The sequence below is a fragment of the Brassica napus genome, chromosome C4, assembly GCF_020379485.1.
Source record: "Brassica napus cultivar Da-Ae chromosome C4, Da-Ae, whole genome shotgun sequence".
Classification (NCBI taxonomy): Eukaryota; Viridiplantae; Streptophyta; class Magnoliopsida; order Brassicales; family Brassicaceae; genus Brassica; species Brassica napus.
Window position 1 is genome coordinate 52,624,138 of NC_063447.1, and position 22,531 is coordinate 52,646,668.

Genomic DNA, 22,531 nt, shown 5'->3' on the forward strand with positions numbered 1-22,531 from the left:
CTTCCTTAGGAGGGTCTGCTGACACGCCACTAGTTTAAAATCCGGGTTACAATATTTTAAAAGCGAATGAGAGTATTACCCAAGTTGCACAAAATACATGCACCAGTGTGTTTTTTTAAATTAAGAAAGACATGCAGCCAAGTTTGAATAAGGAAGCAGGCTTAATGCGTTCGACATGGGTAGCAGCAACATCATTAAAAAAAGAAATAATATATGAATTAAAAATACAACTAGTTTTGAGTATTTGTCAACTGTTTAACTTAACATGAAACATGCAATGATTCATCTTATTCCACGTTCATTCTCTCCCTCTTCGTAGCTTTCTCAAAGACAATAGAAGCTTATCTTGAATCGCCATGACGACCGCGAAAAGGCTCTGTTTCGTTGTTATTCTATCAACGTGTCTTCTAACTGTCGAACTCACGCGAGCTGAGGAGGACTCTCTCTCACCGGCTATCTCGCCAGGACGTGATTCTCCTCTGCCACCGGAATCACATTCATCTCCGTCACCACCAGAAGCAGATTCCCTTCCGCCACCAGCTTCATCACCAAGACATGAACCCCTAGCGGATTCTCCACCACCACCTCCTCCTCAACCGTCACCATCTCCATCTACTGAACTAGCGCCGGTTCCTACTCCGTCAAAGGACGATTCCCATGAGGATTCAGAGCCGGAGACAGAGTATTTCCCTTCTCCAACGCCGTCTCCTGCGGCAGAAGAGCGAAAACCAGACGATATCAAAGCAAGCGAGGATGGTGATGAGTTCGAGAAAGAAGAAGAAAGCGGGATGAGTGGATTGGAAAAAGCTGGGATCGCCTTTGGAGCTATACTTGGAGTAGGAGCCATCGTAATGGGAGCTATTGTTTACAAGAAACGTAGAGATAACTTAACGAGAGCTCGTTACACTTACTTCCAAGGAGAGTTTCTTTAAACTGTTTTCTTGTTTTTTTTGGGATTAAGAAACATATACAATTTTTCATACATTGTAGTTTTTGGTGGCCCTACATGATGAATCTTTCATCTCTTAGTAGAGTTTATATTATTATATATTACCTCTTAAGGAGCATTACTATATGTCCCAGTGTTCAGTAGAGCCAGATCTAAAATGTTGGGATTATCATTTCTCAAGAATTTTCATAATTTTTTTTTGGCATAATTTGAGAGCTTATATCCAAAATTTTTGGGGATAGAATCCAATATTTCATTAGACTGTGCTTAGATCTGGCCCTCGTGGTCAGTGTGAGGAAAGAGTTCAACGGCCATGGCTTTGATATCTAATTAAAGGACAAATAAAAAAAAAACAAATCCATTCTCTATGGTATTATTAATGAAAGGACATATATATATATATATATATATATAAATAAAATAAACCATTCTCTATAGTCTAATTAGTGAAAGGGCAACTATAAATAAAACAAACTTAATGTTCAACTGTAAAAACGACGCTGCAGAAGTTGAGTCTCTTGGCATGTCTTGTGTAACACCACAATCGGTGGGTTTAAATGAAACCTGTAGTGAAGAATGATCGTAACCAACCAAGAAGTTGTTCTGTGCTCTGTTGCCAAAGACAGCTTTTTCAGCAATTGGTGTTATCGGACCACACATAATCATCAGACAAATGGCTTGTCCATTAGCCATATACGTATTGTTTTTATCCAAAACAAGATCTGCACCTCCACTGAAATGCATCGTGATCACTGGAAAGATATCCATCGTATTCGTTTTGTAGCAAAGTGTGTCGATCTCCGAGAAAGTTACTCGTTCCGCAGTCACAACCTTCTCCACTGACTCCCTCACTAGGCTGCAGTAGCTTGCAGGCAAGTAGGTTAAAGTGGTTCCAGAGTCTATTAATATGTTACCGTCTACGGCGTGAAACGGGGTCCCCAATGTTTCAACGCGAGCCTCCCCAACGCTGACCGCGTCTAGGTTTAGGTAATAGAAACCGGGTTTCTCCTTCTTCGTAAACATAGTGGTTGATACAGTCCCGTCCCCTGACACAATAGCATTACTTCCAAAGCTGATCTTACTTGTTCCCTCAGGGGAGAAGCAGTAGGAAAAGGCACCGAGCATATTTTTGCCCATCTGAGAGATGAGAGATAAAGATTTCCAACTTAGACCAACAATGCCCGAGGCGGTTGTTCTAAACCCTGAGCTGTTGTGCGAACATCCAATAACTGTTTCAGGCATTACATAGGAGTGGCCAGAAGTGGATTGGATGGTGACGGTCTCGGTTGCTAAGCTTCCTCTGGAGTAGCTTTGGTCCCCGTATAGCAAAGTATAATCACAAGAGGGGTTAGGGGTAATGCACTTTAATTGCTCTTTGTAGGTTGAGGACTTGGAAGGGTCGAATATTGGATTGCGTTGTTTGTAGCAGTTAAGACAAGGCAAACATTGTGTCCATATGATCTCGCTTCCTGTGTCTAAGACTGCGTCTATCTCGACAGGAGGAGTACCGATTTTGAGTTTCATAAGATACTCGGAGGTTTGAAAGAAGATGTCGGCGTAAGGAGATGATCGGAGTTGATCATAAGTATTAGAGCGTCGAGAAGAAGATGAATTGGTGCGACGGTGGATTAGGTCCATGGTGAAGCCGCTTGGAGGTGATGAGGCTGTGGCGGTAATAAAGAGAAAAGCTGTAATGATTTGAAGAGAGAGTGTAACGCTCATCATTCTGGTTGCATAAGACATGGTGATCGAATAAGATCTTTAGGTTTTGAGACACAATGCAACTTCTTGATCATTCATGTATATATTTATACAGTATGGACTTTAGTCGTTATTGTTAATTCTCCTGATTTGTCACTTTACCAATTTTGTTATTTCCATTTTTGAATATTTAACAATTTGTTTCTAATTAAGAGTTTACTATGGTTTTCCATTTTGACGTTTCATTGTTGGAAATTATATTACTTCATAATATACAGCGAAATGTATATTTTACGTAATTGTTCATGAATGATGAACCCCGGGTTATTCAGAAAATGTAAGATGATTAAAAAACTATGCGTTTTGTACACCCCAGCTTATATCGCGACTAGAGAGTTGGAAAATTTGAGAAAAGCAAAAAAAAATTTTTGAACTTGAGAAGTTAACGAACATAATCCTTTTCGAAATAAAATAGTTAACGAATATAATGGAAATGGAACTAACGTCTCCTAAAAAGGAGAAACGAAGGCTCAACGATAGTACTTTCTAAAAATGGACAGGGCTAACCCGACCGAGATGACCTAGTGGTCGGTGACCGTATAAATCTAAAATATATTAGAGAGCTATCTTGTGAGCAAAAATATCACTGTGCCGCACAATTCTGATTTAGTGGTTTTGGGAGGTCACCTGTAACGTTCCGATCCCCGGCGTCCGACCGGGGTTATTGAAGGGGCGTTATGGAAATGTGTCTACTCATTTAGACAACCCTACGTGTCCCGTTACTGGTCCCGAGAGTCGACGGGCGCAAAACCTTCTTTGAAATACCGTCACACCCACATCCATATACTTCTACTTACAGTCCTGCGCACAGGGAAATAGAAATGGAGGAGTGAGCAACAAGTTACTCAGTGAAGTGGCTCTAGACCAGCCTGCCCGCATGACACTCTATACTACTCTAAGCGGGAACTAGGACTGACTAGCCACTACAATCAGGTAATGTATTTTCATCATTTCATATCATCATCATCATTATTTCCAAACATTCAACTCCATACATTTCTAGCAACCTAGCAATCAATCAATACAATGATCCCACTCATTGCCACACACGTTAAACCCTAGACTGAACCGTCTCCTCATACTAGACCGACTCGATCCTATGACACCTTTAACTCCTCGTTACCCGACCATGATGCACGTTTTTATATCCCACCTCTCCCGGTTGGCACACGTTCTTATCATCAGTGGGTAGCTCCTACTAGGCTTCTACCCCATATTCTTGTGGATTGGCCACATCTTCTATGGGTGCTTCCATATTCTTGTGGATTCGCCACATATCCTATGGATACCTAACGAGAACTACTGCCACACATACTTTCCTTAGACTCTATATGCTTCCCCGCCCATGCTTAACCGTAACATCATTCTTTCATACTTTTACTTATCCTTTCACATCCTTATCATTTTCACTTATCCCTTCCCATTCTCATTTACTTTCCTTTTTCATTTAGACTTGTACTTGGACTCAATCACTAGACGCCTCCCGTTATCAGTGTCACACAAAATACACATCGCACTCATGTTTCACTTACAATACCAACAGCAATTAGTAGTCATCTATCATCTTAGCATTCATTCTTCCTAGCATCCTAGCTTTAATGACAAACCATTCATGGGACTACACATCCAAGCATACAAGCATCAAATACTAATCATTCACCACCACAACAACATAAGACAGTTCATTAAGTCCCATTTAACAGTATGAGAGTTCTTATGCATCATGATCCATTCATCTATCAACCTAGTATTAACCAGGTTCTATCATCCTAGCTCTTCAAACAGGGTCTAATCAATCCTAACTCCAACATAAAGGAGTATACAGAACATGAGAACAAGATGGGTTCAAGACACTCACTACAAGAAAACACACCAAATTCCGACGGACACCAAGGTCGTCGGACATTTGTGACGGAATACTGACAAATTTCCGACCAAATCCAAAAAAAATAAGTCGTCGGAATTCCGTCGGCCGTTTCCGACGGAATTCCGACGAAATATGGTTCGTCGGAATTTTCCGACGACTTTTCGACGACATTCCGATAAAAAATGTAACCGTTGTAGTCGTCGGAAGTCCGTCGGTTTATTCCGATGAATTTCCGACGACATTCCGATTAACAGCAAAGTCGTCGAAATTCCGTCGGTATTTTCCGACGGAATTCCGACGAACCATGTGACCGTTGCCGACAAATATATATGACCGTTGTATAGCTGTGTGAGATTGGACAATTCCGACGGAATTCCGACGGACTGCTTTACATCCGTCGGAATTTCGTCGGAAAGTCGTCGGAGGTCCGTAAGCAATTTCCTATAAATACAACCCCTCCTCATTCAACTCATTCACACTTCATTCTCTCTTCATTCTCTTTAGTCATAACAATTCCGTGAAAATCATGTCTTCAGAAGTTTATTATCGTTCGTGGATGGATAAACCTCATTTGGATCCGAACACCAATTTGCTTACGGAAGAATACGTTCAAGGGATTGGAGAATTCATGAGGCTTGTTCAACAGCAACCGGATGCAAAAAGTGGTATGTTAAGATGTCCCTGCTCTTCTTGCAATAATAATAAGGTTATAAAAGAATTTGATGTTTGGACTCATTTGTATATGAAAGGGTTTTCACGTAATTATAAAGTTTGGTACCTTCATGGGGAAACTGGTTATGAATATGGTAGTACTAGCGAACCTCAGCCTGTTAGTGAACCTCAGCCTGATATTAGGTTAGAAGAATCTAGAACGGATATAGATTATGGTGTAGGTACTGAGCAGATGGTACATGATCATTATAGAGGGGAAGAACCAAACCCCGAGTCTAGGAGATTTTTTGACATGTTGGATGCAGGAAAACAACCTTTGTATCAAAATTGTAGAGATGGTCATTCAGTCTTATCATCTGCAACTAGATTAATGGGTATTAAGACAGACTATAATTTGGCTGAAGAATGTATGGATGCGATTACTGATTTTGTCAAAGGTATTCTACCTGAGGATAACCTTGCACCGGGTTCATACTACGAGGTTCAGAAACTTGTTGCAGGTCTTCAACTACCGTATGAAGTGATAGATGTATGTATTGACAACTGCATGATCTACTGGAGAGCGGATGAGACACGGAATGTATGCAAATTTTGTGGGAAACCTCGTTATCAGGAGACGAGGGGAAGAGTTCCGATCCCATTCAAAAGAATGTGGTATTTGCCTTTGACGGAAAGATTGAAGAGGTTGTATCAGTGTGAGCGCACAGCAAAAGCAATGAGATGGCATGCAGAGCATTCCACAAATGGTGAGATTAGACATCCTTCAGATGCAAAGGCTTGGAAACATTTCCAGTCAACATATCCAGAATTTGCGGAAGAGAGAAGAAATGTTTATCTTGGATTATCTACTGATGGTTTCAGCCCATTTGGAAAGCATGGAAGGCAGTATTCTCTATGGCCAGTTATTGTGACACCGTACAACTTACGGCCGAGCTTGTGCATGCGACGAGAGTTTTTGTTTCTCTCAATTCTCGTCCCCGGGCCAGATCATCCTAAAAGATCACTAGATGTGTTTCTTCAACCACTAATATATGAGTTGCAACAACTATGGGCGCATGGTTTTGAGACATACGATGTTTCGCGCAAAGAAAACTTTCAGATGCGGGCAGTACTTATGTGGACAATAAGTGACTTTCCAGCATATGGTATGTTATCTGGATGGACAACACATGGGAAGCTATCATGTCCATATTGTCAAGATGACACAGATGCTTTCCAACTAAAGAACGGAAGGAAAACGTGTTGGTTTGACTGTCACAGACGATTTCTACCACCTGATCATCCATACCGCAGGAGTAAGACTTCGTTTACGAAGAACAAGCAGGTGTTTGATGGTCCACCTGAGGAAGTTAGTGGGAAAGATTTGTTGAAGCAGTTTAGGTATTTTGATGCAGAAAGGACGCCAGATGTAGGTGGACATGAAAACATTCGAGTCAATGCGGTTGGAGAGCTACATAACTGGCACAAAAAGAGTATTTTCTGGGATCTGCCATATTGGGAGAGTCATCTATTGCGGCATAATTTAGATGTCATGCATATTGAGAAGAACTTCTTCGATAATCTGATGAACACAGTCCTTAACATCCAAGGTAAAACGAAGGATAATTTGAAGTCAAGGTTGGATTTAGTCGATATTTGTGATCGTTCTGAACTTCACGTTGATGAGAACGGTACGGCCCCTTTTCCCATTTATCGGCTAGATGGTGCTAGAAAAGAAGAGTTCTTTGATTGGATTACAGATAAAGTGAAATTTCCTGACGGATATGCATCAAATTTGGGGAACTGCGTTGATAGAAGCGAAGGAAAGTTTACTGGCTTGAAGAGTCATGATTGTCATGTAATTATGCAGCGCCTCCTTCCGTTTGCTTTTTCAGCATTATTGCCACGTAATGTTCATGAAGCAATTGCAGGTATATTATATTTTTACAATTTAATTTATTTTTATATTTAACAATTATGCTTATAAAAACTTAATACTTACGAAAATTATGTCTTTTATCTATGTAGGGATTAGTGTTTTCTTCCGCGACTTATGCAGCAGAGTAGTGACTGAAGAGGGTATTAATAATTTGAAGACAAACGCACCAGTCAGCATGTGCAACCTTGAGAAGATATTTCCTCCATCATTCTTTGATGTAATGGAACATCTTGCTATTCATCTCGCAAGAGAATTGGAACTTGGTGGTCCTGTGCAGTACAGATGGATGTATATTTTTGAGCGTTATATGCATCATCTGAAGAAGATGGTCAAAAATCAAAGCAGGGTGGAAGGATCTATAGTGGCACAGGTGATCAATGAAGAAACTGCAATCTTTGCTGAAAATTATTTTCCACCAGAAGTGCATACAAAACACCGAAGACCTGCTCGGCATGATGATAGAGGGGAGAGAGCAACATATCATGTTACTGTCCCAAGCATGTTCAAGGAAATAGGACGACTTAGTGGAAAATTCACGAAGCGGAGACTTACGGACACTGAGCACGCTCATTTGCAAACATATTTGCTCACCAACTGTGAAGATGTTCTACAATATGAGAGGTAAAAATATTTATTCATTTATTGTTAGATTAATATTCAATAATTTTATTTCATATTGATAATATTTTTGTATATAGTGTATATATGGCGGAGTTGCGTATGACTCACAGGCATGCAACAGAAGATGAGCTTCGACAACTTAGAGATAACGGATTTGCTGCGTGGCTTCGTAGTTATGTGAGTCATATATCATATTACCCTATGCAAATGATTAGTTTAAATTTAATATATATAAACTAATTAATTTTGCAATCATATATGTTTTTAATTTATAGGTGAATGATGGTTTGGCCAGAGGTCTTGTGTTCGATGATTGGATACGCGAATTTGTGCAGGGACCAAACTATGTGGTCAAATCATATCCTAAATTTTGTACGCGAGGATATGCATTCACAAGGAAAGGTCATTCTAAGACAACATATGATGCTGGTGTTTCATCTTCTTCTGGTGACGATGTCTACTACGGCAACATAAAAGAAATATTGGAAATCCAATTTCCTGGAATGGTTGGATTGCGTTGTGTAGTATTCTATTGTGATTGGTATGACACCACCCCAGATAGAGGAGTGAAGATTGATGCGTTTGGTGTTACATCAGTTCATTCGCGGCGGAAACTTCAATATTATGATCCCTTCATTCTTGGTTCGCAAGCTGATCAGGTATGTCAATCTATTCATAATTTTTTACCAATATAATTAATTAATGTTATATATTTTACTAATACTTGTATAATTGATATGTATAGGTGTGCTACATCAGTTACCCTCGGGTGACGTACAGAGACGATCCATGGGTTACTGTAACGCAAATCAACCCAAGAGGACGAGTGGATGGAACTTCTGATGATGATGAACCATTGCAACCAGAGTCTACCAGCAACGCCCAGGCAGTTGAAGATTTGGAAAATGTTCAACTCGTTGAGAATTTGACTGTGTTTGGACATGATGCTGTCGTACATTCAGAGCCGGAAGCCGAGGTTGGGGAGTTTGATGAAGATTCAGAAGATTCTGATTAGTTTTTTTTTTTTTTTTTTTTTTTAATGGTCCGTCGGAAATCCCTCGCAATATACCGACGACATAGCGACGACAACGGGTTTCATTGAAAATTGGAAAGGTCGTCGGTATTTCGTCGGAAAATACCGACGACATGTTTTTCTATAAAGTTTCAATCATAAAAATCTATAAATTTAGATGCCAAAACTATGAAAATAACACATAATAAGTGTTTAGTATAGTATTAGATCGCAACCGTTCAAATATAACAACTCATTAAAATATTTATGTATGCATATCATTGTTTTCATAACATCTCATCTTAACATTATATACTTATACAATCATATTTATATAAGCTTACACTACAAAAAATGTTGTTGTGTAAAATCGTGTTATAAAACATTTTTATTGTTAAATCTTTATGCAAATACTATATATATTATCAAAGATTTGGATTTTGCATTTAGAAACTTGAAATCAACACCCTAAACACTAAGTCGTCGGAATTCCGTCGGAATATACCGACGAATGTGTCCGTCGGAAAATACTGACGGACACATTCCGTCGGAATTTCAATTAGCCCGGGAGAACCAAACCGCTTGAAAATTTTCGCGAATCGGCATTTGGTATATTTTAATTATACCGACGGAACACCGACGAACCCGTGTCCGTCGGAATCCTCGGAAATAAAAACCCTTCTTCTTCCTTCTTCCTTATCTCCGCGGCCTCTCTCTCACAAAAAACCTCCGGCGATTTCTCCCCCTCTCTGGCGATTCCGGCCTTTCTCCACCTCTCTTCACCGGCGAATCCTCTCCTCACCCTCATATCTCTTCCCCAAACCCCAAATCATGTAAGAATCATCCCAAACCTTCTTTTTTATCAATTGTTTAGGGTTTTGGAAGTTGATCTCGGATTTTAGGTTGTTTGATTGAAAATTTTAGGATTGAATGGATAGTTTAGGATATATAAGTTAGGATTGTTGTTTGGATTGTTGTTTTAGTTTTTTTTGGAACATTTTTTTATTTTTAAAAACGTTTTTTGATTTTTAAAAACGTTTTTTGATTTTTTAAAACGGTTTTTTATTTTTAAAAACATTTTTCAAGTTTCCAGTAATGAAATATATATAATAAAACGTTTTTAAAACTTTTTAAAAATATTTAACAACATTTTTCTATATATATAAATTTTTTATAATTTTGTATACATATATATATATATATGTAAATCATGTATAATAAAAATTTTAAAATTTTTTAAAATTTTTTATAAGTTTCCACTAATAAACTATGTATAATAAAACGTTTTTTTTAAAAAAAATATAAATATTTAACAACATTTTTCTTCATTTATAAATTTTTAACAACATTTTTCTATATTTATAATTTTTTTATAATTTTGTATATATATATATATATATATATATATATATAAAAGGTTTAATAGTTTTTTTTAAACGTTTATAAAACCTTTTGTAAATATATAAATGAAAACATTAAAAATATAAATGATTTGAAAATATGTTTGATGGGTTAATTTTTTTTTTTAGGGCCGATGATGAAGCCCGCCCCGCAGCCCGTCTTCGACGTAGTTCGGTGAGCAGTTCCCGTGCATCGGGATCGTCTCATGACTCGGTTCCCGCATATATTCCGCTCCAGCTCCCTCAGCCCCTCACGCTGCCCCTCACGCTGCTGCTCAACAGGATCCGGGGGTCATGCCGGTTCATCTATTGGTTCAACAACCAGGTCGAGAGCATCTCCCGTTTCTCCAAACCAACCCACGACGAGGCCATAGCACTTGGTTAGTATTTTTTTTATTTGTACCGTTATATTTTTTCCTTTAATTAACTTGCTAACTTGTATTTTTTTTAAAGGTTCACCAAGTCGAAAAATGGCATTAGCCGGAGCATCAACCAGATGATGTACTCCATGCTCCGTTTTGGATATCCAAAGTGGAGTGTGATCCCTTCCGACGAACGAGAGTTGTGGTTTCGTCAGTTCGCGGTATAGTAACTCTTCATTTTTTAAAGTTTGAACATTTTTTTAAATATATTTACTTATTAAATTGTGTTTGTTTTTGTAGCAAGAGTTCAACTGGCACTCCGATCTTACGGAAACAGTCCGTAAGAAATTCAACGAAAAGGCCATGGACTCTTACACAAAGCAGATAAACTCGTGGAAGACAGTTTGGCAGAAGAACAAGAAGCCACGGTTCATCAACGGGTCGGTGTGGGAGCAGTTGATAGCTCATTGGGAGAAGGAAGAAACTGCAGAGACGTCTTCTAGGAACTCCAGGAACCGGAAGAGCGATCGTGGCGGGAAAGGTATGTATGTGCACAACCTCGGCGCTTGCTCTATGTCTACTAAGGAGGATGAACTTGTAAGTTTTTTATTATTATTTATCTTTATATTTTTTAAATAAATATTTTATATATTTCTTGGCTAATAATGGCGGTTTTTTTAGATCGAAGCAAATGACGGTAATCCCGTTGATCGTCTACAACTCATTAAGGTGGCTCACACTAACAAGACGACGGGTCAAATTCAGGACCCCGTGATCAAAGGTGTAGTTGATTTGGTGGAAGCTGAAATAGTTTCCCAATCTCAGCCTCTCTCTGATGACGGCGACTCCACGGGAGCTTCAACCAACCTGTCTCTATTGCAAATAAATGAGATGGTTGAAAAGGTAATTTTTTTTATTAATATATTTTTTAATAATGTCGATTACTTACTTGTCCCTATTTACTTACTTTAAATATTTTTGTAGGCGGTTCCTAAAAGGAAAGGAGACCGTTTAGTTGGGTTGGCCCGTCGTGCTTCTTCGTATCCGGCATCTTCTTCACAAGCTCCGTATGCCGATCCCATGATTCTAGAAGAGCTACATGACAAAGATGAACGGATTGGGGCATTGGAGGAGCAGAACACCACTATCCTTTCCGAGAATGCCACTATCCGTTCGGAGAATGCCACTATCCTTGCTGAGTTGGCATCCCAGAAGAAGTTCAACACCGAGATTATGCAGAAGCTAGATCGTTTGATGTCTTCGAGTTCATCTTAGTTTATTTCGGCTTTTTAAAACTTTCGGAATGTTTTTTTTTATTTTGGTTTGTATGAATTTTAAACTTTATGAATGTTTTTTTCCTATTTCGGTTTTTATGAATTTAAATTTTATAATATTATTAGTTTTAAATTTCTGATTTTTTAAATTTATTAATATCAAAAAATATATAAAAATGCAAAATTAATTTGAAAAAAAAATGGGTATATACCGACGGACAGTGGTCGTCGGAATATACCGACGGACATATATCCGTCGGAATATACCGACGGACATATATCCGTCGGAATTTACCGACGAACCTCGTTCGTCGGAATTTACCGACGGACAAGGTTCGTCGGAATGCACCGAGGAACACTCTACGTCGGAAGTGTCCGAGGAACGTTCTCCGTCGGTACGTAGTTTTTCCGATGAACTCTGGTCTTGTGTATCCGCATCGTAATATCGTCGGAAGTTCGTCAGAATGAAGTTTCTCGGTATTCGTCAGAAAGTCGTCGGAAGTTCTGACGAAATTTCGACGAATTTTTTTTTTCCGACGAAACGATACCGACGGACGGGTTCGTCAGAAATTCGTCGGAATCGGTCTATTCCGACGAATTTCCGACGATTTCGGCCATCAGAATCCCCCTGTTTTCTTGTAGTGACTCCACCTTAGCCTAGATCTGGATCTGGAAACAAGAGGGAAGGGAGAGGAGATTGAGATCTGGTCACTACCACCACTACACGGCGCCGGCGAGGAGAGAGAGAGAGCGTGCGACGGCGAGGAGAGAGAGAGAGAGAGCGTGCGACGGCGAGGAGAGAGAGAGAGAAGAGAGAGAGGCGGCGCAAGAGAGAAGGGGAGAGAGCTCGACGGCTAGGGTTTCTGGTCTCCGGGAATTCTCTGCAGAGCTTCGCTTCAGTTTCTGAGTGAAGCAAAAAGGGAAGCTGCATCTCTTTTTATAGGAAGGGGAAGGAAACCCCTAGGTCTTTGCCAAATGGGCCGTAGAGAAGCCCATATTCCTAAAGAAATTTATGGGCCAGGAACCGGGCTGTTACATCACCTCTTTTCCATGTATGTGGGAGGACCTCATTGACAAAAGAAGAAACCAACTATTAGGTCAAGGTTATGATTTGTGGATTTGGGAGTTCGGATGATTGTGTATAGATTGATTATTAGGAAATTGGGTTGAATAACAAAAAACAAAAAAAAACTGTGCTATGATGGCGAATATGATTGTATTGATTTTAGAAGGCTCTGAAATATCTTCCTTTAAAACCTGGACAAATAAAGAATTGGAGTTTTCTATGAGACGACAAAATTGTTTTTCCAAAACAAAACAACCATATTTCGTCAATGCTCGAAAGTCTATTCATCTTTCATCATTATGCTCACATAGCTTATCCCATAATAACCAATGCATACCCATTCCATTTCCTTTTGAGTTCCACTATAACTAGAATACCACAATTGTTAAATTTTTTTTTTTTGGAACGTAATTTCATATTTAAATTGCAGAGAAAATAAAATGATACAAGCCTTCCAGCTAGTGTTTTTGGCTCAGCCAGCCCAGTTAATCAGCCCAAAAGATTAAGTACCCAAATCAAAGATCCTAATTGCCTTTAGAGTAAAACTAGGCCTTAGCCCAAATTAGAGAAATCGAGGAGATGAAACGGACGAAGGTTTGTGTCGTTGAATCCGATGAAGCAGGTGAAGATTCAAGCAAGCCATTGTTGTTTCATCTTTGAGGAAAGCCGAGGACTTCTTTCACGGTAGCTGAGAATTCTGTCTCGTATTTGTCGATCAATCAGCCTAGTCAGCACATCAACAGATCGGAACGTATTACGGTGAAGGCGATTGTTTCTTTCTTGCCAAGTACATGAGATGCAACATTGCCAGGTTAGTAGGATCAATCTTCCTCTCCGGTTACGGCTATTATACGATTGAAGTTGTGTTGTGATATCGGTCCATTGTTGTTGAGGATCCAGACCGCAACGACGAGCTAGAGGGAACCACAAGCTCCACGAGTAAGGACACAAAAAGTAGAGATGATCACACGACTCTGGAGAGGAGTTACAGAGCAAGCAAGTTGGTGAAGTTAGGAGTCCCCAGCTCAGTAACCTGTCTCTTGTGGGACAACGATTCAAAAGAAATAGCCTACAGAGGAAGGAATGCTTTGGAATCCCTCCGACAATCCCGACAATATGAACCCAAGGAACATTTTCTCCATGTCTAGATAAGATTGCATAAACTTTACCTGTTGAGAAGGTTGTTTGAATATTACCCTCCAGTTCCCATTCGTAAAAGTCCTCTTCTGTTGTCAATTCTACTGTAGTTAGGAAAGTATGTAGCTGCAGCTGTTTCTCCGATCGTGGATGTGGCAGGTTCCAGTGATTGTTTCTGAAGAGGGAAGACAGAGTGGCATTTTCTCGGATTCCCAGAGAGGAGTTCAAGTCTGTCGCTAGATAACTTTTCAGACAGCCAAAAGTTGACCAGTTATCGGTCCATAAGCGGCAAGTTTCTCCATTCCTTACTCTCAGTTTAATCCAGTCATAGATCTCACTTCTTAGTTTGAGTAATTTGTTTACTAACCAGGAGTTCCTTGTGCTTGGTTTTACTGTCCAGAATGAGTTGAGATCACCGTTGAGCACCGTTTCTGTGCACCAAGCAACCCATATCAAACCAGCTTCAAAGAAGAGCAGCCATATCAATTTTAATATACAAGCTTTGTTCCAAATCTCAAGGTTTCTAACTCCAAGTCCTCCTTCTGTCTTCGGTTTTGTCACCACCTCCCAACTAACCCTTGCTGTGTGTCGATCTTCAATGTTTCCTTTCCACAGAAAAACTCCGCATAGCGAGTTGATTCGTTTGATGCAAGCTTTCGGAAGCATGAAGGATGAACACCAGAAATTTGTTATTCCAGCGATGACTGTCTTGATAAGCAAGAGGCGTCCCGCAAATGATAAGGCTCTTACACTCCATGAGTTGAACTTCCTTTTCACTTGTTGTATCAAAACTTCACAGTTGAGTAATGTAAGCTTTTTTTGTGCATAGGGGCACGCCAAGGTACCGAACTGGGAGCGATCCTTGCGGCATGCCAGTGATGAATTGGATAAGATCACGTTCTGCGTCTGACAACCCCGATGAGAAGAACGAGGACTTCTGGACACTCGCTGCCAAACCGGAACGAAGCTAAAATTCCTTAAGTACTTGTAGAACAGCTTGGAGAGACTGGAAAGAGCCATCCAAGAAGATTAGGAGATCGTCAGCAAAACAGAGATGAGTCATTCTGGCTGATTCACATCGTAGATGATATTTGAACTTCAATTCTCTAGCAGCTTGGTTCAGCATGAGCGATAAGTTATTGAGGGCAATGACAAACAGATAGGGAGATAGAGGATCCCCTTGTTAAATTTTTTCATTACTATTTTTGGCGATCTTCAACCTGACATACATACAATTCATTACTTTTAAGGAAAAATAAACAAAAACATGCACATAACGCGGGTATGTCGATATATAGTTTACATAAAACTAAGTAATAGCATTCTTTAACAACTACAAAGTTTAGTATTCTGACAAAAAAAATTAGTAATAACATAAAATTCATTTTTTCTCCACACATTAAATCTTTTTTATGCTGAGAACAATATTTTTTTTGATGAAAAGTTAAATTTATTGACCATTATGAAAAAAGAATGTCATTTACAAAATAAATCTAGAAACAAAATATTTGCTTTCTAAACTCCTATCCTTGCTCAATGCGAGCATCAAACCAACGCTGCAACAATCCTGCGAGCCCTTTCTTCTCATGGTATCAAGTAGATACAATCCTTTGCCTAATTGTCTTCTTTTTTTTTTGGTCAACTGAAATTCATTTGTAAATAAAAAGAGTTTAAGTGCTACAATGGTTTGGGCCAGAATGCAAGCAGGCCTTGGCATGTAAGTCCGCAAGCCCGTTACACTCTTTTTTGATGAAAGAGAAACTACATGAAGTGAAAGAATATAGCTCAGTCGTAGAGATGTCTGAGAGCACTCCGTAGAGCTCGGTCGGATGTCGTCCCGATGAGAGAGCTCCGATGAGCACTTGAGAGTCTGACCGTAGCCAGATATGATTGATGTTGAGATCGACAGCTTGGAGGAGGGCGTTTCTAATCGCTTCTGCCATTACTGCCGAAGAGACATGATCATGGTAGATCGATCCCCGCTTCAGCTCCAACCCTTCCCTGTCTGTGAAGATCCATGCCATACCCGCTTTGCCCGATACCCAGGCGGCGTTAGTGTTACATCGAATCGCTTGAGGGTGGAGGTTATGTCTCAGATCAGAGTGGGTAGCTTGTGGAGGGTTTGTGAGAGGCTTTTTGATCTGTAGTTGAGTCTGATCCCATTCCTTGATTGCAACGAGGGATTTGAGGATGACGCTTGCTGGTGTAGAAGGTTTCTTCTCGAAGAGCAGTTGATTTCTTGAAATCCAAAGGAACCAGAAGATCCAGGGAAGGGCGTTGCTCGTGAATCCGTAAGGAGGAAGCGGCTTCCAAGTGGTTGAAGAGATGAGGGCTGATTTGAAGGAGACAACTTGGGACGAGTCGAAGCTCTGATTCCAGGGACCAAGTTCTCAGACTTTCCTCGCAATGTCACAATGGAACAAGAGGTGAAGAGTTGTTTCTGGTTCCCCGCATCTGCAACAGTTTGTGGTGATTTGTACTCCCTGCTTTTGTAAGTTCTCGATCGTAGGTAGAGCATTTTGCCCCACTTTCCAGAGAAACATTTTTAATTTGGGGAGTAGATGAGGTGACCAGATGTGTTTGTTCCAGTCCCAACCCACAACGTCTGTATCCAAGAGTGCTAAAGTCGATTGGATTTTTGGTGATTGCAGGGAGATGTAGCCTGATTTAGCTGTGTACTCACCAGTCTTGTTGAGATTCCATATATGAGCATCCTGAGCTCCAAGCTTACTAGGCTTCAATGCGAGGATATGTGAAGCGAGTTCCGGTAACAGATTCTCCACCTTTGCTCTGTTCCATTCTTTAGTCTCTCTCGAGAGGAGGTCTGATACTAGGAGATCTTGATCTTGTAGTAGGACAGGGCCAGTTGGTTTTAAGTTTGAGCCCGGGTCGATCCATGCATCTTTCCAGACGCTTGTAGACTCTCCATCACCAATGGCTTTTCCTAGGTGTTGAATCAGCAAGTCTCTACCTTTGAGAACGCCTTTCCAGCCATGAGACAAGGAGGAGGCAGCTTTGACTGTGAGGAAAGAAGCAGAGTTGCAATACTTCCCGGTCATAATGCGAGAAAGTAAGCATTCTGGCTTTTTGATGAGTCTCCACGCTATCTTCCCAAGGAGAGCCTGGTTGAAAGCCTGAATGTCTCGGAATCCCAAGCCTCCCATACCTTTCGGTAATGTTAATTTATCCCAAGAGACCCAAGAGATTTTTTTTTCTCCATCTTTTGAGTCCCACCAGAATCTGGTAAGGACTGATTGGATCCGTTTACAGAGACTAACCGGTAGTTCAAAGCAGGTCATTGCAAAATTGGGAAGGGGAGAGAGCACTGACTGCAGCATCGTGGCCTTTCCTGCCATAGATAAGAAACAGTTAGACCAGTTTAAAGACTTCTGTTGCATCCTGTCAACAATGGAGGTGAACAGGTCTTTCTTCTTTCTACCGAAATGCTCAGGTAGACCCAGATATTTCCCAACTCCACCCCCCCCCCCCCCCCCTCCTTCTCAATTTTAAGATGTTGCTTGACTCTCAAACGTACCTCTTGCGAGGTTTTTACAGAAAAGGAGATCGAAGATTTTGCTATATTTATCATCTGGCCTGAGGCTTTCTTATACCCGTTAAGTATCTCCATAAGAGCAGCACAGCTTTGCGGATCAGTCTTGGTGAAGAACATGGTATCATCAGCGAATAAAAGGTGATTCAACCTTGGACTATTCCTGGATACTCTGAGACCAGCCATTGTACCGTTGATTTGTGCTCTTTTACAAAACCAGACAACACCTCTCCGCATAGAATGAAGATGTATGGAGAGAGGGGATCCCCTTGACGAATCCCACGTTCTGGTATCACACAGCCTGCAACCTCATTGTTGATGAGAAAGGAGTACGAGACCGTGGTGATGCACTGCATGATCAAATGGATCCAGGTAGGCGCAAAACCAAAATTTTCTAGTACCGCCTGTATAAAACACCATTCCAAGCGGTCATATGCCTTGCTAATGTCTGTTTTAACATCCATTGAGCAGTGGACAGTAGCTCCTGAGGTCTTTAAGAAGTGAAGCATCTCGTGTGTAATGAGCACGTTGTCGGAGATAGCTCTATCAGGTACAAAATCTGAATGATTCTCTGAAATTATATCCTGGAGCACCGGTTTTAGACGTAGTGCTAGGATTTTTGAGATAATTTTATAGTAGACATTGCACAAAGAAATAGGCCTATAGTCCGCAACTTGTTTGGGGCTCTGGATTTTAGGTATCAACTTGATATGTGTGTTGTTGATAGAGCAGGGGAGATTACCGGTTGCAAAGAAAAGTTGGATCTCCCTTGTGATTGCAGGTCCCACCGAGCTTCAATTGGACTGAAAGAAACTTGCTGAGAATCCGTCAGGTCCCGGAGCCTTATCAGGATGTATTCCAAAGAGACCGCTCTTCACTTCTGAGGGGGAGGGGATTGATGTGAGCTTGCCGTTTGTCGACGTGGTTATACACGGAGTAAGGGCCTTGTTTACAACTTCAGTAGCTGAAGGGTAGGAGGAGTTGAAGATCTGTTTGTAGTAGTTAGCTATCACTTCAGTTATCTGCTTGTCTTCAAAGGCTGGATTTCCATCTGGGTCCTCGATGGTTGTCAATCTATTACGAGCTCGTCTGTTCTTTGTAGAAGCATGAAAGATTCCGGTGTTCTTGTCTCCAAGTGTCAACCAGAGCTGACGGCTTCGCTGCTTCCAGAACTCTTCTTCATCTCTGTAAGCTTTAAGCAGTTTCTGATTTATTGAGGAGATCAAGAAATCCTTCGTTTGTTCATCTGACATTGCCTCATCTAGTTCCTTTCTCAATTCCCCTATTGCTTTTTAGCTGTTGATATAGTCGAGTTTGCTTCATCTCGCTATTGCCTGCCTGCAGTTGCTGATCCTCTGTGAGACAGAGAGGTTTGGATTTCCATTCCAGACATCATCTACTAGCACTGTAATCTCTTCATTGTCTCTCAACCTTCTGTCGTATCTGAACAAGCGCTGCAGCTTCTTTTTCTTGCTGTCAAAGGTTGAAAGGACTGGTATGTGGTCGGAGCCTTCAAAAGGGAGATAGTGAGTGCGTCCATTGGGGAAGAGATCCATCCAAGAGCTATTTGCCATAGCTTGGTCGAGGCGGCAATGGACCAAGTGCGTGTGTCTAGTCCCTCTCCATGATAGGAAGTTGCCAGTGTGCTTCAAATCAAACAGACCACAAGAAGATAAGAAGGACCTGAAAGCGCTGAAGGAGTTCTCAGGTCTCTCTCTGCCCCCTGACTTTTCTGTATTATTTATGATCTCGTTAAAATCCCCAGTTATGAACCAAGGGTTGTCTCTATTATCTGATATTGTTGAGAGCTGATCCCACACCGCTTGCCTGTTGGGTATTTCAGGGGCTCCATACACGAAGGTGCTATTGAAAGAGACGTTTTTGAAAGAGATATGTGCATCGATGAAGTTCTGGTTAGAAGACATAATTTGGATGTTCACGTCACTCCTCCAGAGTAGAGCGAGGCCTCCCGAGCTTGCTGTAGTTGGCGATACCAGGAAGTATGATTCAAACATCAGAGCTTCCACTTCTTTCAGGACAGTATCATCTGCATTTTTGGTTTTTGATAGGAAGATGATGTCCAGGGAACACTTTGCGTTGAGTTCTTTGAGCCTTTGGACTGTTTGGGGGTTCCCAATCCCACAACAGTTCCAGCTCAGAACTACTAAGGAAGAGGGGGACGAGGGGTGCGAAAATCCTGCTGCCTCTCATCGTTTTGCATTGTCCTTTGGTTTGCAATCTCTGTAGACCTCGGAGTTATTCGGCGCTTGATCTCGTTGTCGTCTGAGATAAGATCGGAGACGCAAACGGGAATCCATGATGTGAAGGAGATGCTCGAGATAAGTTTCTTTTCCTAGAGTTGGTCCCTGGCAAGAGCCTTGGGCCAGGGGTAGTTTTTTTCTTTCTTTTTCTTGCACTCCTTGATGTTCTAACGTCCCTTTCAGGTGACTCTGGAATGGTGGCGAGCTCTGAGGTGTTTGCACGCTCTGGGATTTTGAGTATTGTGAAGACAGACGGGCCAGAAGGAGGTGGACTTGGTTGTTCCACCCTATCGAAGACCGTTGATGGAGTGACAGGGGTCATCTCTTTCGCTAGGCTTGAGGCAGCTGCTTCAATAATTCCTGCTGCAGTTGTTGCCGTAGATCATCTTTTTCCCCAAGTAAGACTCGCTGTTGTCTACCAGCCCTTTCTGCTGGATCATCTACATTCAGATATTGTTGAGTAACTTCCCTAAGTTCTTCGAGAACTTCTTCGGCTGTAGGTAGCGGATGCTCTTGCGGGAAGTCGTAGATAGCCAAATTTCTTCCTAGTGGTTGTCTATCTTCAAGCGCATTTCTTGGCGAGCTTCTGTGGGGAGTAGCATACTCAACATGATCCCTATCCGGCTCTGGGCTCCTGTGTGTCTGTTTCTCCCTCCATTGTAGGTTGGGAAGATGTTCTTGGTGGAGGGAAAGAGCCCCCTGTGTGTTTCTTGTATAGCGCCCCCCTGGGATGTGCTGGTGGTCCTCTAGTTGACGTGGTATATTAGAAGCCTCTCTTCTTCCTCTCGATGGAATAAGTTTGTTTTTTAGAGGTTGTCCTCGAGTCACCGCGATGGGGATCCTACTGTCAAAAGGATTTCCATGCCTGTATATCCTTTGGTGAAAAGGCTCCCTGACTGAATCTACTCGTGTATATGTCTCAGGGGGAGAGGATTTGTGGCCGTCCCTCGCGTTTGGTGCTTGATATTGGGTAAAAGAGCTTGTAGTGCTAGGCCCCTTTTGCACCTCCAGTTTTTGTTGTTGTTTCACAGGGGGGCAATCGTCAGAGGCATGCGTCAGCATAAAATACAGAGAGCAGTGGGACTTCAGATCCTCGTAGTCCAGAGACACCACTAGTTCTTCTCCAGAGTCGAACTCGATCAGAGGGTCTTTTATCAGTGGTTTGAAAGCATCTACCAGGATCCTGACTCTAGCTGAAGTTTTCGAGATGTGGTAGTCCTCCAAGTGACCTAGGTCCTGGCCTATGTTATAGATCATCTTCCCATGCCAGTAATGGAGCGGTAGTCCTTGCAGCCTAATCCAAAAGGGGATCTGAGATGGGAATGTAGAGGAGATGACCGGTTCCCATAGTTGTATGACAACCATCCAGTGGTGGTAGTGATACGGTCTGTTTGCTAGGACTTTTGTCATGTCCTATTCGAGCTCAAATCTGAATTGAAAGCAGTTCAAGCCAAGATCTCAGCCTGTGACTCTCCCCTTCAGCAAGCAGTTTCTTGGTAGGGATGAGATAAGCGAGCCTATTGGCTGTTCCTTTGCGTTTGTGACTCTACCGATAAGGGTAAGTTCATTATCTTTTATGAGGGCTGATGTGTCGATCTCCGGAGCCCTGATGCGTTTTCTATCAGGATCTCTTGCTTGCATATCGATTTGTTTGCCTTTATCAGCAGTAGAATACTTGCGAGAAGCCATTTGAAGATTGATTCCGTAGCGGTGAAGAATGCGTGTCCTATAAAGTGAGTTGCAGCTGGTGGAAGTGACCAGTGAAGTGATCAGTGGAGCAAAGCGACCTGAGGAGTGACTGTCGACTCAAGGTAGCTGCAGACGGGGAGGATGGACCCTCTGGCTTCAAGCCAGGGGCAGAGCCCGGCGTTTCCGACGGTGGTTCAGACGGGGATTTGGTCGGAGGGGGGCAAGGACCGAAATTCACAAACCTACCCTCAGCTATTACCCAAGGGAAACTTTTCAAATAAGTAAAGAATTTGAATTTTGTGAAGGGGTGTCAGAAAAGTAGTACTAAAAGAGGAAAGTCAGCTTAAGGCGCTACGCAATAACTAACGGGCAAGGACTTTTCTCGGATATGGTGTCTGGGAGAGGTGCTAGCCTGAGAACAATTTATTAAAATATTAGGTAGTCAAAATCAGAGGCAGTTTCAGCTTGAAAACTATGGGTGCACGTGCCCTCAGTGAACTATGGATTTCTTTTTTTGAGAAAAATATAGTTATAACTTCAAGCCAAATTGGGCAAACTACATCCCGTTATGCTGAGTTAATTGAATTCACGGCTCCAGTATTCTTTTTTTTTTTGGTATTTTATTTCTTTTTAGCTCTCAATTAAATATATTGTTTTAAAAGTAACAAATGTATTTAACTGATCTTAATTGTTTCAATTTTAATTTATCATTAGATTTTGAACCACAATTTAATATAAAAATAATTTAAACTTTTTATTTTTAATCATTTTATATAATATATTGTTTTAGTCTTGTTATCTTGTAGATATAAAAATGTAAGATTTACTGATCATTTAATTTTCACAAATGCATTATATTTTTTAATAATTCAACATATTATGACGGTGGATGATATTTAACTAATCTTTAGTTTAGCAAAACTCTATAAATTAATATAATTTTTATTTCAAAAATTAAAACAGAATACTGTTTATTTATAATATTATTTATG

General features: G+C 41.0%; 3 protein-coding genes and 2 long non-coding RNA genes across 5 annotated transcripts; 3 read left to right on the forward strand and 2 right to left on the reverse strand.

The window, feature by feature from the left end:
* Positions 1-231: 231 nt before the first annotated feature.
* On the forward strand, positions 232-1,176 carry LOC106450018 (protein TsetseEP). Its single transcript, XM_013891670.3, has one exon. The coding sequence runs from the start codon at positions 357-359 to the stop codon at positions 930-932; it is 576 nt and encodes a 191-aa protein (XP_013747124.1). The 5' UTR covers positions 232-356; the 3' UTR covers positions 933-1,176.
* A 161-nt stretch (positions 1,177-1,337) lies between these two features.
* Positions 1,338-4,476, reverse strand: LOC111198154 (aspartic proteinase CDR1-like). The gene has a single exon (XM_022718678.2). It carries the CDS (start codon positions 2,690-2,692, stop codon positions 1,382-1,384), a length of 1,311 nt encoding a protein of 436 aa, XP_022574399.1. The 5' UTR covers positions 2,693-4,476; the 3' UTR covers positions 1,338-1,381.
* Positions 4,477-13,432: 8,956 nt separating this feature from the next.
* LOC125585313 lies at positions 13,433-14,327 on the forward strand. Its single transcript, XR_007322223.1, has 3 exons — positions 13,433-13,713; positions 13,803-14,082; positions 14,199-14,327. It is a non-coding gene; the product is annotated as an uncharacterized LOC125585313 (long non-coding RNA).
* Positions 14,328-14,433: 106 nt separating this feature from the next.
* On the forward strand, positions 14,434-15,316 carry LOC106436167. Its single transcript, XR_001287068.3, has 2 exons — positions 14,434-14,558; positions 14,655-15,316. It is a non-coding gene; the product is annotated as an uncharacterized LOC106436167 (long non-coding RNA).
* Positions 15,317-15,709: 393 nt separating this feature from the next.
* Positions 15,710-17,203, reverse strand: LOC106436164. The gene is made up of 2 exons (XM_013877122.1): positions 16,520-17,203; positions 15,710-16,408 (listed from the first exon to the last, which is right to left on the reverse strand). The coding sequence occupies exons 1-2, from the start codon at positions 17,201-17,203 to the stop codon at positions 15,710-15,712; spliced, it is 1,383 nt and encodes a 460-aa protein (XP_013732576.1).
* Positions 17,204-22,531: the final 5,328 nt, after the last annotated feature.

Coding starts and splice junctions, on each gene's coding strand:
- LOC106450018 (XM_013891670.3), top strand. CDS start 357: ATGACGACCGCGAAAAGGCTCTGTTTCGTTGTTATTCTATCAACGTGT.
- LOC106436164 (XM_013877122.1), bottom strand. CDS start 17,203: ATGGGAGGCTTGGGATTCCGAGACATTCAGGCTTTCAACCAGGCTCTC. Junction 16,409..16,519: donor AGAACTTACAAAAGCAGGGA/GTACAAATCACC, acceptor CCCTGGAATCAG/AGCTTCGACTCGTCCCAAGT.
- LOC111198154 (XM_022718678.2), bottom strand. CDS start 2,692: ATGTCTTATGCAACCAGAATGATGAGCGTTACACTCTCTCTTCAAATC.